This window comes from Oryza glaberrima, chromosome 11 (assembly GCF_000147395.1).
Source record: "Oryza glaberrima chromosome 11, OglaRS2, whole genome shotgun sequence".
In the NCBI taxonomy this organism is placed as follows: domain Eukaryota; kingdom Viridiplantae; phylum Streptophyta; class Magnoliopsida; order Poales; family Poaceae; genus Oryza; species Oryza glaberrima.
Window position 1 is genome coordinate 14,770,276 of NC_068336.1, and position 15,955 is coordinate 14,786,230.

The 15,955-nt window shown below is 45.9% G+C and overlaps 1 protein-coding gene across 1 annotated transcript in view; it reads left to right on the plus strand.

Annotated features, from left to right (window-relative positions):
* The window catches only part of LOC127754684 (serine carboxypeptidase-like 13), a 41,721-nt gene extending 26,023 nt beyond the window's left edge, over window positions 1-15,698 (plus strand). Inside the window, exons 5-12 of the mRNA XM_052280260.1 lie at window positions 11,332-11,433; window positions 11,910-11,990; window positions 12,389-12,547; window positions 12,669-12,740; window positions 13,076-13,194; window positions 13,519-13,632; window positions 14,863-14,911; window positions 15,106-15,698. Of these exons, the coding sequence (XP_052136220.1) occupies window positions 11,332-11,433; window positions 11,910-11,990; window positions 12,389-12,547; window positions 12,669-12,740; window positions 13,076-13,194; window positions 13,519-13,632; window positions 14,863-14,911; window positions 15,106-15,189 (780 nt within the window). The 3' untranslated portion in view covers window positions 15,190-15,698. The remainder of the gene's footprint in view (window positions 1-11,331; window positions 11,434-11,909; window positions 11,991-12,388; window positions 12,548-12,668; window positions 12,741-13,075; window positions 13,195-13,518; window positions 13,633-14,862; window positions 14,912-15,105) is intronic.
* The last annotated feature ends 257 nt before the right edge of the window (window positions 15,699-15,955 follow it).

Consider the following 15,955-nt stretch of genomic DNA (forward strand, 5'->3'; position numbering starts at 1 on the left):
AAGATCGAGGAGGCCGTTCAAGCGAAGACCGAGACCATGATAACCGCCACAACCGCCACAATCACGACGATCGCGAACGGCGGGTGCTGGGCGATACTGGTCGAGGACGTCGCCATAATGACGACGATAATGGAGACGACGACTGGATTCTCGAGAACCCGGCCAATGTCCTCGTAATAATACGCCGGAACCAAGTGACCCATCGTCATCGTCATCATCCTCGTCATCTTCATCATCAGATAGACATCCACGAAGAACGTATGATCGCCGACAACCCACCGCCCCTAGCGCTGGGTGTAGAGCTTTCGGTCGTTCACTTCGGGATGTCCGATGGCCCGAAAGATTCTGACCTGGAGCAATAGAGAAATACGATGGGAGCACCGACCCGGAAGAGTTCCTTCAGGTTTAGTCCACGGTACTCTACGCTGCCGGAGCTGACGACAACGCGTTAGCGAATTACTTGCCAACCGCATTGAAAGGCTCTGCACGTTCATGGCTGATGCATCTTCCCCCCTACTCGATCTCTTCGTGGGCAGACTTGAGGCAGCAGTTCGTAGCCATCTTCCAAGGAACTTACAAGTGCCACGCGATCGAAGACGACCTACATGCGTTGACACAGAACCCGGGCGAATCCTTGAGGGATTATGTTCGGCGCTTTAACGAGTGCAGAAACACAATCCCCGAGATCACCAATGCTTCTGTAATTCACGCTTTCAAATCCGGTGTCAGAGATCGCTATACTACTCAGGAGTTGGCAACGAGGCGCATCACGACTACTCGGAGATTATTCGAAATTGTCGACCGATGCGCTAATGCGGATGACGCACTGAGACGCAAGAACGACAAATCGAAGACCGGAGAAGAGAAGAAACCAGCCAAGGACGCACCTGAGTCAAGCAAGAAGAAAAATCGGAAGAGTGGGAAAAGGAAAGCTCAATCAGAAGTTCTCGCAACAGAATAAGCGGACCCTCCCAAGCGCCCAGACCCACAAGGCAGCGACATGAAGAAAGCATGGTGCCCTATACACAAGACGGATAGACATTCTCTAGAATTGCCTCGTCTTCAAAAAGTCGCTCGTAAAACACATGGCATCGGAAAAAGGCAAGCGAGTACACGTGGTTGAGAAGGACGCTGAGGCGCCTACTCAGGAATCGGACTCAGCATACCCAGATTCCGATCTCCATGTCTCACACATTTTCGGAGGTTCCACGGCATACTCCTCAAAGTGAGAATACAAGAAAGTGGAACGTGAAGTCTATTCGACGTGGCAGGGGGCCGCGCCCAAGATGAAGTGGTCCGAGCAGAAGATAGAATTCTCAGAAGAGGACCACCCCAAGACTGCTGTCATCCTAGGGCGATATCCGATCGTGGTCGGATATCGCCCTAGTACTGATCGACGGCGGGAGCTCAATCAACCTTCTCTTCGCCAGCACCTTGGACGCGATGGGGATTCCACGAAGCGAGTTGACACCTACCGATCAACCCTTCCATGGAATCACTCCTCAGTCATGATCCAAACCATTGGGCAAAATTACGTTGCCTGTGACTTTCGGCCAAGCAAACAACTTCCGAACGGAACAGATCACCTTTGATGTCGCTGAATTCGATACAGCGTGCAATGCCATCATTGGGAGAACTGCACTCGCGAAGTTCATGGCCGCATCTCACTATGCGTATCAAGTGCTCAAGATGCCAGGACCGAAGGGAACAATCACTATTCAAGGGAACGCTAAGCTGGCAGTACAATGCGACAAGCGGAGCCTCGACTTGGTCGAGTACACGCCCAGCCCGCCTGCCACAGCAGAGCCACCCAAGAAAGTGAGCAACACAAACACGACGCCGAAACCAGACGGCGCAATCAAGATCGTTCCACTCTCCAGTGCCAACCCCGACAAGATCGTCAAGATCGGGGCATCACTAGGCGAGAAATAGGAACTCGCGCTCATCACCTTCCTCCACGACAATGCTGACGTGTTCGCTTGGCAGCCATCCGACATGCCGGGGGTACCCAGGGAGGTGATTGAGCACAAACTCATGGTGCGACCCGATGCCAAGCCAGTAAAGCAAAAACCACGGAGATTTGCACCAGATCGAAAACAAGCCATACGAGAAGAGCTCGACAAGCTTCTCAAAGCTGGTTTCATCAGAGAGGTACTCCATCCAGAGTGGCTAGCCAACCCAGTTATGGTACGGAAGGCCAACGGGAAGTGGAGAATGTGTGTCGATTTCACCGACCTCAACAAGGCGTGCCCCAAGGATCATTTTCCTCTTCCTCGAATAGACCAACTGGTGGACTCAACTGTATGGCAAAAGAGGATGAGGAGAAGACAACATTCATCACGCCGTTCGGGGCATTCTGCTACGTTAAGATGCCGTTCGGACTAATAACCGCAGGAAACACTTTCCAGCACACGGTCCAAGGTGCACTTAGCGACCAGCACAGAAACAATGTCGAGGCCTACGTCGATGACATTGTTGTCAAGACCAAGACAAGCAACTCATTGATTGACGATCTGCGGGAAACGTTCGACAACCTCCGACGATATCGCCTCATGCTCAATCCAGAGAAGTGCACGTTCGGAGTACCATCGGGCAAACTACTCGGCTTCCTCGTCTCTGGCAGAGGAATAGAAGCAAATCCCGAGAAGATCAAGGCAATCGAGAACATGAAGTCGCCTACAAGACTCAAGGAAGTACAGAAGCTAACCGGATGCATCGCTGCACTAAGCAGGTTCGTCGCTAGGATGGGAGAGCGAGGACAACCTTTCTTCGCTCTGCTGCAAAAGCAAGACAAATTTGTATGGACACAGGAGGCCGAAGAGGCTTTCATTGCAGTCAAGCGCTACCTATCAAATCCACATGTACTTGTTGCCCCCCAACCTAATGAAGAATTATTTATCTATATTGCCGCCACACCATATTCCGTTAGCACTATCATTGTTGTCGAGAGAGAGAAGGTGTAACGACCAGTCTACTATGTCAACGAAGCTCTCCACGACGCAAAGACAAGATAACCACAAATCCAAAAACTGCTCTACGCAGTAATCATGACATCAAGAAAGCTACGCCACTACTTCCAAGCCCACTGGGTCACAGTTGTCTCCTCCTTCCCTCTCGGTGAAGTCGTGAGAAACAAAGACGTTGTTGGCCACATTGCCAAATGGGTAGTCGAGATAAGCCAATTTAATATCCACTTCGTGCCACGAACAGCCATCAAGTCCCAGGTACTCGCCGATTTCGTAGCCGATTGGACCATGCCAGATAATAGGTCAGACAACCAAATCGACAACGAAACGTGGATAATGGCGTTCGACGGTGCACTCAACAGCCAGGGAGCAGGGGCAGGATTCATCTTGACATCACCTTCGGGAGATCAATTCAAGCATGCAATTCACCTCAACTTCAGGGCAACCAATAACACAGCCGAATACCAAGGAGTACTCGCCGGGATAAGCTGCAGCTGCACTCGGAGTCAGGCGACTAATCGTGAAAGGAGATTCCGAACTAGTCGCGAACCAGGTGCATAAAGATTACAAGTGCTCTAGCCCCGAGTTATCCAAGTATCTCGCAGAAGTCAGGAAGCTGGAAAAAAGGTTCAATGGGATCGAGGTCCGACATGTATACCGCAAAGACAACATCGAACCGGATGATCTAGCACGACGTGCGTCCAGACGAGAACCACTTGAACCTGGCACCTTTCTGGACGTCCTGACGAGGCCATCAGTGAAAGAGGCAACCGGCGCAGACAGCCCGGTCGCCCCCAACATCGGCTCGGGAGCTACAGAGGCAGAGCGAGCCGTTGCCGATATTGAGACCACAGACGACTGGCGCACCCTACTCATTAAATTCATAGGCAGCGAAGAGTTGCCCGAGGATGACGTAGAGGCCGAGAAAATATCCCGTAAAGTAAAAGTCTACTGTATGATCGGCAACGATCTATACAAGAAGGCACCAAACGGGGTACTCCTAAAATGCGTCTCGTCCGACGACGGCAGACACCTCCTCCTCGACATACATGAAGGGATCTGTGGGTCACATGCCGCCGGTCGGACATTAGTCGGAAAAGCTTTCCGACAACGGTTTTTCTAGCCAACCGGCCTCAAAGACGCCTGCGACATGGTTCAGCGATGTGAAGCCTGTCAATTCCACAGTAAACATATAAAGCTGCCAGCGCAAGCACTCCAGACTATCCCTCTCACTTGGCCGTTCTCGTGCTGGGGGCTAGATATACTCGGGCCATTCCCACGAGGATAGGGTGGCTACAGGTTCCTATTTGTGGCGATCGACAAATTCACCAAGTGGATTGAAGCGACACCCACGGGGGAAATCAAAGCCGACAACGCCATCAAATTCATCAAAGGGATATTCTGTAGATTCGGATTGCCCCACGGTATCATAACAGACAACGGCTCCAATTCATCAGTGCCGATTTCTAGGATTACTGCATCAGGCTGGGAGTCAAGATCTGCTTCGCCTCGGTTTCTCACACTCAGAGCAATGGACAAGTCGAGAGGGCAAACGGCATAATACTACAAGGAATCAAGACCCGCGTCTACGACAGGCTCATGTCACACGACAAGAAGTGGGTCGAGGAACTTCCATCAGTACTATGGGCTGTGCGTACCACACCGACAACATCCAACAAGGAAACACCCGTCTTTCTCATGTACGGCTCAGAGGCCATGCTCCCCACTGAGCTACGACATCAAAGTACACGAGTACAGAAGTATTCCGATGAGGATCAGGAGGAACAGCGATACGACAATGTGAATCTACTCGAAGAACATTGCGAACGAGTTGCCGTTCGAGCAGCTAGCTACCAACAAGCCCTTCGCCGTTACCACGAGAAGCGCATCCGAGCACGCACGCTTTCGATCGGCGACTAAGTCCTCCAACGAGTTCAAAGCCAAGCAGGGCGCAACAAGCTCTCACCCAAATGGGAAGGACCGTACACGATCACACAAGTTCTGCGGCCAGGCGCATTCAAAATCACAGACGGCGATGGTCGCGAGTTGGCAAATTCCTGGAACATTGATCAATTACGTAAATTCTATGTATAAGTCAATAGTATCCATGCTTATAAGACATCTTACAGCCTCAATAAAGCCTATTTTTCAGGAACAGACTACAATGAAAGTGTTCCTTTCTGATGATCCCTTACCCAGATGACACCTAGCGTTGAAACCTATCCTCATGTCCCTTTACGCCGTCTTGACAAGGCCTCCGAGGAACCTAAGGGAACTTTGGCTGGGGACGCCCAGAGCCGATAAGGCTTTGTCGGATCCTGTAGAGACGAAAGACCATGTAAGATCTGGTCGTGTAAGAGTTCTCGCCGTGCATATTAACCAAGACGTGTAATCGGAAATAAACTTTCCAACTTCACGGCTGGGGGCTAGGATCAGTGCTTGTTCAACCGAGGCAGGTCAAAGGTCCAAGAGCCTTATCTTCCGAGAAGAATTCTCCGATGACAAGGCTAGTGGCTAGGGAGAGTGTATAACTCAAACGACTAATCGAAGTCACAAAGTGAGAAGACACTCATACACACTACATCCAGAGTAAGAAAGCATAGTTAGATTTCTTTTCTATTACACAAACATTTCTTGCAATTCCATTAAAATCCAAATTACACTTTTTCCTAAGACATTTGTCACAAGACACGGAGACTACCAGGAAGGCCAACGCCAGTCCATCGACTGGAAAACCTTCTCCGCCAGAGGCGCCATCGACTTCGCCAGGCCATCTATCTCCGTAGGAGTTCTCCGAGAACGAGAAAACCCTTCGCGGAGGAACTCGAGGTGCAGCTGCGGACGATGATCTCGTACGCAGGCTGACACGAGCCCCCCGGCATATCGGCTTGAGCGACGACACTCCTGCTTCAAGGCCTTGTAGATATGTTGACCGATGCCTTCGAGCTGGGCGCAGGCCCCATTCAGCCACGAGATGTATCCGGCCGCCAATTCCTCGGGATCCCCATGGGGTACTCGGAGCTCTCTACAGACTCTCGACATGGATGTGCAGCAACTCTTCAGATACGAGTTGAACCACACCTCACGACCCCAGAGTGTCTCTATGGCCTGGTCCTTTCTCACCTCTAGCATGGTCCTCTCGAGTTGCGCAACCTCAAACTTCGTCCTCCAATACTGGATGCGACGATCCTGGTCAGCAAGCACACTCTCGAGATCTGCTCAGCATGGAAACGACTAAGTCAAGCTGCTCTTCTCTCTTGAGAACACAACAAATTCAGTCGATCCAGACGGAAGGGCAAAGGAGATGGTAACAAAGACAACCAACCAAAGGGAGTCGCCGCCATGCTCGTTTCCACAGGAAAACTTCGATCTACATCGCCTTCCGGCACATGTTGCTCGGACGCAAGTAACAGAATGACCACTGGCAACTCAGGCTGGCCGCGCTGCTGGACATCCTTGACATTAACATCTCTACAAAGGACAACAAAGTACTCGAGATCAAAATGCTAAAGAAGGCTAAGGCAATGATCGCACACAAAGCATGACTAAAGAGTACAAGAGAGCTAAGACCCTACTCTTCGAAAAGCGGGAGGACGGACTCCCCCAAATCGCCGACCTCCTCCATCACATCCTTGCGCGCGTCGCTAATCGCCCCCTGATCCAAGATCTTCCGCAGACCGAGTTCAGGGTGTGCCAGCCTCACACATGCAAGGACGTGGCACACCCCGGCGTAGATCCCGTTAGACGTCTTCTCTCCGATCCTGGCCACATGCTTGGAGGGGATCTCCTCCATCGCCGTCACCAGCTCCGCAAGATAAGACGTCAGCAAGAACTCATCGGGATTCGCCAGAATGGTGGACTTGGTACCGCACTCCCAGGCGAGCTGATGCAGACCAGTATAGGTGACCCGCAACGAGCCAAGGATTTCCGACAAGTTGTTCTCAAGCTCCGACATGCGGTGCTCGAGCCCCTGCCGTTGTCGCTCGTTGCCGGCCACCAGTTCCCTCATCTTCTAGAGGTCCTCGTGAACCTCCGCCAGATCACGCGCCAGCCGATCGGCGCGCTCGTTCGCCAATGACGCAGCCGCCACCCTCACCTCCGCAATCTCGCGGCTAACACCTCGAGCACCAGCTTCGAGGAGGCGCCCCATCTCAACCTGGAGCTCCTCCAAGGTGAGGATAGTAGCCGGCGAACCACGACCAGCCACGTGATCGCTGGCCGGACCGCTAGGTGTCGCCTCACGGCTCCTGGGAACGACCACGACATCCGTCGAGGCCACGGCAGGAGACGCGCTAGAGGTCCCTCCAGACCCATCTTGCGCCGCCTTCGCCCGCGCCGCCCTGCGAAAGGCTGTGATTGAAACAGAGTTCGACGATATCACGAAACCTCAAATCCATTCACTTACTTCTCGCTGAGCGTCATAAGCCGCTGCCGTCGCAGAGGCGGGGGAGACGCGTCCGAGGCCTGGAGTACAATCGATATGATGTGAGGTGGAAGTTTTCCGACTACGTGATCAAATAACAGGAGAACTTACCGAGGTGATGGGTGTCTTCCGACGATGTCTGACTACAGAGGAGAATTTCCTCTCCTTTTTCGGAACGTCGCCGCTACTCATCGTGGCAGCGGCAGCAGCAGCGTCAGACGCCCCCTTGGCGGCCTTCTCCTTCAGCGACGCCGCCACCTGATGGTCCACGAGCGGCCCGATGATATCAGTCAAAGGGAGAGCCTACGCTTCATAAAGTCATAATGCGATCCCGGAAGAAAAATGCAAAAGGACCGCTAAGTACACTTACATTGATGGCAGCGTCGCTCGGCTACCCCTTTCTCGCAAAGGGGGACGGGGACGTTGCTCGCCGTTGTCGGGCCGCTGATCATCCATTAGCCAACACGGCGCTCCATGGTTGCGCTATCCAAGCCTGTAGATCGAGACCAGAATCCGATAAGCCGGGAAGAACACGCGCATAAGGGAGTCAATTTAACTAAAAAGGAAATACCCCGAGGAGAAACCCGGGTCGCGTCCTCTGGCCCAGAATAATCAAAGGCAGGATGGGCTCGAGCTTGAAACGGCTGGATCCGCCTACCAATGAAGTCGGCAGCAACTTCATACCCCGACAACCCCCGTTCTCGGAGGTCGTCAACGATATCGATGAAAGATTGGAGAGACGGGGTCAAGGCGGGTTTGGTGGTCCAAGATGGAATCTTGTCTGGCTGCTCCTTAGGAACAACGAACACAGGATCCAAATCCTCTATCTGAAGATAGAACCACCTCCCCCGCCATTTGCTGCGAGATGAGGGGCACTGAAAGGGGATGTATCGCGACTTCAGGCCATCCCGAAGTCGGAAACCAACACACCCGAACACCTTTTTGGATTCCATCCAGCGTAACTCATAGTAAAAGCGGAAGAGGTCAAGAAACGGCTCCACCCCAATGTAGGCCTCACAAAGATGCGTAAAAATACTCAGGAAGGCGATGGAGTTGGGGTTCAAATGGAGCAAGGAAAGACCATAGAAATTCAAGACCAAAAGGAGAAATTCAGAAGGCGGAGGAAGAAAACCGCAGAGAATAAAGTCCTCAACCGCAACCATGCGACCCAGGACAGGCTGGGGTTCAGTACCTCCTACTTCCCTCTGCGCGGTCCCGCGACCGGGAAGGGCGCCATCCTCCTGCAGTTTCTTCAGTGACGGACTGGTGGAGGTAGACTTGTCGAGATCCATGGCCACCGGAGATCGCCGGAGAAAGGACCGAGATGAGTTGGCTAGGGTTTTTGCGAGAGCGAAGAAGACGAAGGACGCTTGGAAGCTGGAGATTTTTTTCAACAGGCGGACCTCAAATTGGAACCCCAAAACTCCCTTAAATAGACGCACCTCCGCCGGTGCGAATTCCAAGGAAAGGAGAGAGATGACCGCCGGAAATTTCTAGGTCCGTTACGTGCGGCAGTTTTTCGGACTTCAATTTAAATTCACTCATGACCGTTGAACTTCACCCGACGTTGTCGATCACTCCTTGTCTCTCGGTCCTCACACCAAGAACGACGACAACTTCGACATCAGAAGTCGCGATCGGTTTCGCGAGTTCATTTAAGCAGAAGTCGGGGGCTACTATCAGGGTTACGGGTAAGGTATACCCTCTACCCTTCGATATACGTCACGTATCGATATGGTATGCTCACGCGTATATGGACGTTTTTGGCATACATTAAGGAAATACATCATGGAGTTCACAGATGGAAGGAGTCCTACTTAGTCAGAACTGGGTCGTCATTGTGTCATGTTCGGTCTGGCCTCTCCGAGTCCTACTTGGAGACAGTTGACCTGCGATATAAAAGGGACCCCTGGGAGGACCTAAGGCATCGAATCTCAGAGCCAACACACCCACCACAGCTTACGAAGCCGGAGCTTGTGAGAGCCAAGTCACGGGGAGATCTAGTCGGATCAACTCGACTACGATCTCGTCGGTATCGTCGAGTTCTGCTATTCCCTTTGTAATCTGTGGTTTCCATCATATAATCCCATATCAACTGGATTATGGCTATTACCTACCAAGGGGCCTGAACCAGTATAATCCCTGTTTCCTGTTTGCTTGATGTCGTACTACGTAGATCCTCGTACCAGCGTACCCCAATACCCTCTATATCCGGTCTACGGGTATCCCCCGTCGACAGCGATTATAAAACACACGTTGTTATGAGGCCATAGCCCAATTTTATTTTTAATAGCTTAGGTATAAGATTCAGAATTAACTAATCAAGGATTTATCTCCTGGATTTTTCACAATTTGGTCCTTTTGAAAAACTTTTTTCACAAATAGATCCCTAGAAAAACTTTTCGTGGAAATAGTCATTTTTGGGGCGTCAGAGTGGCTGGCGCCATCGTCCAATGCCTGCCAACGTGGCGGCTAGGTACTGACGTGGCAGGGGGAGCGCGCCAGCCTCTCTGGCACCCCCCCCCCCCCGCCAATACACAATACCAAAAAGTGCCTCACAAAAACTAATACGGGTAATATCCGTATATTTATCCGGGTAATATCCGAATTTTTTACCAGATAATCCATATCCGTCGGATACTACTTCCCGAACCCAATACCATATCCGCCATAAAATACCCGTATTCGGACCCAATATCCGTGAAAAGTCCCGGGTACCCGAATTTATCCTAAAATATCCAATGTGGCTGGGCGGGCGGGCGGGAAATACCTGCCCCATATTCACCCCTACTCCTAAGTGCGAAAAAATATAAAAAAATAAAAGAAAAATAAAAAAGTTGCACATCTCTCCTCTGCACTAGAGAGGAGAGGAAAAAAATGGCGTGGGTTGGACAGGGGTGGCATCAGCCTCATTGGCGTGCTCCCCCGCCACGTCAGCACCAACCCGCCACGGTGGCAGGAGGACGGTACCAGCGACTCTAGCGTCCAATAATGACCATTTCTATGATAAGTTTTTTGGGGTCTATTTGTGAAATAAGTTTTTTAAAAGGACCAAATTGTGAAAAATCCAGTAATTATCTCTCCCTGGAGATATTAAATCTTGCTCCGTGATGTACGTAGTTTGTTGAGCAAAACTCTGCTTTGATTGAGCATAAATCACAGCTTGAAGATGCAAAAGCAGTAGCACGTTATGTACTTTTAATCTGATGCGCTATCACAGCACAAGACTGAGGTTTTTTTTTTTCTCATATTCATTTATATTGCCCCTCGGTGTATAGCAGATCTTCCAGTGATCATTGTTCTAAAACATTTGCTTTATACAGTGGCTTCACGATCATCCCCAGTTCTTGTTGAGTCCGCTGTATATTGGAGGTGACTCATATAGTGGTATCATTGTACCTACACTTGCGCTAGCGATCGATGAAAGTAATTTCCTTAGACATCCTCGTACTGTTACACAACATTAAATTTGATCAACAAGCAGTTTCGGAATATATTTCGGTAAATAATACCATCTCTCATATGGGAAATGGTTGTCACCATGTATCAATTACTATCACAATAATTACTAGAAAGATTTTTCTTTTCCTACTAACTAAATACTATCACAACAATATTAGGACAGAGATATATATATTTTTTATTCATGAGTTAAAGACAAATTTGGTGTTCACTTTCTGCGCGGATTAATTGTGCGTGTTTCCAACTACTAACTACTGATTATGCATCTTATTTTTCAGCCAATGATTCAGGAGATAAGCCAATTTTGAATCTCATGGTCTGATCGATCTTATCAGATAAATATCAATCATGAAATTTTATATTTGGAATCTTAATTACGTCAATAGTCTACATAAATTGCTTGTTAATGTGTACTACCAATCTGCCCTGTAATTAACTTTTGCCTTCAACCATTTTATTTACCTTGTCTTTATAACGCAGGGGTACGTTGCTGGCAATCCAGTGACCGATAGCCAATTTGATGAAGATGGTAAAATTCCATGTCTCCATGGCATGGGACTTATATCCAATGAACTTTATGAGGTAATCCATAATCCAGTAATTAATAACTTTATATGTTTCCTATAGTACATTCAGCAAATATTTGTAGGTATTAATTCCAAAAAAAAAAGACACCGGCCTGTTTCATTATGAATAACAGATCACGGCAGTATATATCTGACCAACTAGGCAATATTCTAATTCTTTTCAGCTGAAAGGATGAATAGGATGATGGAGTATCTGATTTTTTTTATAATACCCGAGAGCACGAACTAATAAATTGACAATTAACTATATTACAAAGTTGAAAAGTTGCTTTTAAAAACATATTCTACCAACCGTGTATATATAATTTGTTTTATAAAATCATAACGTTTAGCTTGCGAAGTGTGCTGCCCAAAATATTTATTCATACATGACATTCGAACAGGGCAAAAGGTACTATTGCCTACGTGCAAAATCTATTGTAATATTTCTTACATATTATATACTGACCACTCAAACCAATTTTCTACCAGCATGCTAAAGAAACCTGCATAGGGAAATACAGTGCCCCAGGGAATGCTCGGTGTGAGCAATCTATCCAAGCTATACGCAATGTAAGTATTCCAAGAAAAACTATACTCCCTCCGTCCCAAAATATATAATGGCGTTGATTTTTTATATGACGTTGAACGACGCTGTTGACTTTTTATATAACATTGAACCATTCATCTTATTCAAAAATTTAGATTAAATATGTAAAATTATAAGACAACATTATAATTTCTTTGATGATAAGACAAGTCAAAACAAAATTAATATTATTTATATATTTTTTCATAAAATGAATGGTCAAATATTGTGCTAAAAGTCAATGGAATTATATATTTTGGGACATAGGTAGTATCAGTACTAGCTACTGTTTGTGTATATACAATTGTCAATAATGTAATTGAAATTGCTGTGTATAGTTCTCTGTTATGTGGCCTAATTACATATTTTACAAATTAATCAGTGCACAAAGGACATCAACATGCTACACGTTCTTGAGCCATTATGTGAAGAAGTCTGGAGCCCCAGGATCCATAACACATCAGCGACAGATGGAATGAGTAGGCTCATGCTGGAGTCTGCTCGTGCTGCTGATGATGACATTATTGAATTCAAGTGTAGAGTTGAGTGCATGAAAAATACAACATTAATTACTACATCCCATTGAATTCCAATTTATCTGCTCTAGTTTTCCTTGGATAGCACTTGACCTAAGAAAGTCTAATTTGGCTTATTTACTGCAGAAAGCTTCCTATGTGGTTTTAAAAATATGGGCAAATGATAAAACTGTAAGGGAGAGTCTTGGTGTGCACAAGGTATTTCTACTATGGTACTATGTATGCTTCCATTGACTTTTCAAAGTATATGCACTTTGCTACTGGTGGATGGAAATCCAAAGTTTGCAAAGTGAATATACAAATTCACTTTGCAGTTGGTCTTCCGCATGAAATTAGGCCGATTATCATATTACAAATTCAGCATTGTCCTTACAGAAGGCTAATCATTCTTTGAATCCTTTTATATCAGAATAATTCTTTGAACTGAAACTCAGCCTATCCGCTGTGAAGGCCAAGGGAAAGGACTAATTTGCATTGCATGATAGTTATGCATATATACGAGTTTAATTCATAGAAGTTGCTATACAATACAGGGAACAGTTGGAAAGTGGACAAGATGCAATTACGATATAGATTACATTAAAGATGTGTATAGTACAGTGGAGTATCATTTGACGCTAATGAGAGAAGGATACCGAGCATTGATATACAGGTAATTATATATCGAACAAATAATTGATCAATATGTTCACTTATGTCCTCTGATACCGAACTGTTGCGTTTCTCTTATTCACAAAATATACATGCAGTTATATATTCTTACAGGGAACTCAACTACTATACATATTGGAAACTAAAATTCTTTTATAAGATTATGGAATCCTCGGCTACATCATGCCATGTTCCGATCCTTTATATATTAAATTTGATTGCAACCTTGCGGTTCAAATCCACCAAATTGCTCTTCTCGTCGATAGCAAATTAAATAGGCTAACCCATGGATTATTTTTTTTCATTTAATTAATTAATGATGCAGCGGTGATCACGATTGTGGAATTCCTTTCACTAGTACACAAGCATGGATTAGATTTCTCAACCTTTCAGTAGTTGATGATTGGCGACCATGGTATGTTGCTGGACAAGTTGCCGGGTAAGAAGTAAATATTTCCGTTGACAGTCAATTTCAAGAGTGATTATAATTTCGGGGGATATATTGCACTTTCTAGTGTGAGCTACTGCACTTTGTAGCACGAGATATGTTTAGTGTAAATATTGGTATATTTCAGTGCCTTCGTAAAAATGATGTAAAGGAATCCCAAATTAACTTCAAAAATTACGGTACCCCCATTACCATTCCAAGCAAGAGTATCATGCATTAATTTTTTTTTAGAATTATACAGTACAACTCAGACACTCACAACGCACGCAAACCCTACCCCTATGAGCATCTTCGAAGACTGGACCAGTAAAATTGGAGAAATTGACGAAGTCACCATAGGCGTTTCGCTATCGCCGGGTACGTCGCCTACCACTGGGAGCGAACCCAGGACCTTAGGTGCTACTGAGGTTCTTGTAACCACTAGGCTACAGACCCATTTGCATATCATGCATTAATTTTTAATACAATAGAACACAATGTCAAATATTATACGCTTTTGGTTAGCCGTTAAGCAAATACCGTTGTTTCTACAGTTAACCTACCATGAGGTGCAAATATATTAGCACAAGAAATAATTGTACTCCATCACATTATAAATTTGAACAAACTTGATGAAGAATTTGACTCCCAAAATGACTTACAATGGGAGTAGTATCTTTCACTGGCTTTTTAACAATAGTAAAAATTAATAAATGTGAAGATTATCATACTTATAACTAATAAATTCTGACATATCATGAAGGCCAGTTGGGGAAGTGGCTGATGAGTGGAATATGTATTTACAGTTATTTTTTAATACAATAGAATTTATTCTGTTCATTATTTCCATGAAGCTATACAACCAGTATTATAGAGTTCAAACATGATGAATAATTGTGAATTAGAAAATTATGGTTTGACTAAAAACAAGAAAACTACTAACAATATCACCTCAAAAGACGAAGTTGTTCTCCCAATGGCTTACACGTTGTACATGGTCCTTATCTTCCTCAAACCATAAAAGCATGATCTTTGAATTAGCGTCGAATATTTTGCTCCCAACATTGCTGGCAATATATATATGCTTTTCCTATATGTGGCGCTGGTTCATATTGCTATTTCTTATTTTATGCAACATAAATATTCCAATTCACTACATCCGAGCTGCTTGGGACATCTGCCGCGATATGCATTGCGACCATTACCTATATCTTAGCTTAATATGGTTACTTTGTTTTATAGATTCACAAGAAGCCATGCGAATAATAACCTGATATATGCAACCGTGAAGGTGTGTTTTTATACATGCAAGTTATTATTTTTTTTTACGTTTTTGTGATATTGTACTATTATATTGAGCTTTTACAAAAAAAATTGACAAGTTGCTTTCTCAAGATTATCTCCATGTCCAGAATATTTACACTTGTGGCTGGTGGTAATAAGAGATATTTATAACCTTCACTTAAGTGTACATCAATACTTCAGGGTGCTGGGCACACTGCTCCGGAGTATAAACCTAAGGAGTGTCTCGAGATGTTTGCAAGATGGATTTCCGGCAATACTCTCTGATGTATATTCCTCAACCAGATCAAGTCAACTGTGAAAACATGAGTAAATGATCACATCAGAGATATGAAGAAAAACATTTGCTGCATGTAATATTTTGGAAAACCATAATTACTATCACTAGTACATAGATATAGATATCTATGACGGAGACCAGTGGCCCATCAAAAAGGTATTCATCTGTGTTGGGCCAAAAATAATCCCGTTGAAAATTGAGCTTCACGGCCATACCCATCACCGTTGAACCCTCATCTATGATGGGCTTTAGTTGTGGCCCGACACAGGTCATCTATGCTTGATGAGCTGCACGCATGCTGATGCAGCATACATGAAGATATACTTTCTTCTTATATATGTACACACTTCGTGTCAACTACTCACTTCGTGTCATTTACAGCTACAAACCCACAGTTCTATGATGCCAGATCAATCAGGTTGTGTAACCATTGGATCAGCATGCATCTGTACCAAACAAAAGTTCGACCAATTATCCTCTCCTATACAAAGGCTAAAATAACAAAGGACGTTGCAGCCAACACCCCCTTATTTGCCCCTTCAGCCCATTCCCAGTTTTTCCCAACACATTTTTTTTAGATAATGGAATGAATCATCCCGGCTTTTGCTCATGAGAGCTACAGCCAATTATTACAAGAAGTAGCACACTAAAATGGCTTAGTCCAAAATTAAACAAGCACATCAACCAAAAATAAAAGAAATTCTAACATGACAAGGAAAACATTATTCCATTCTATTGATGAATCTCCATCCA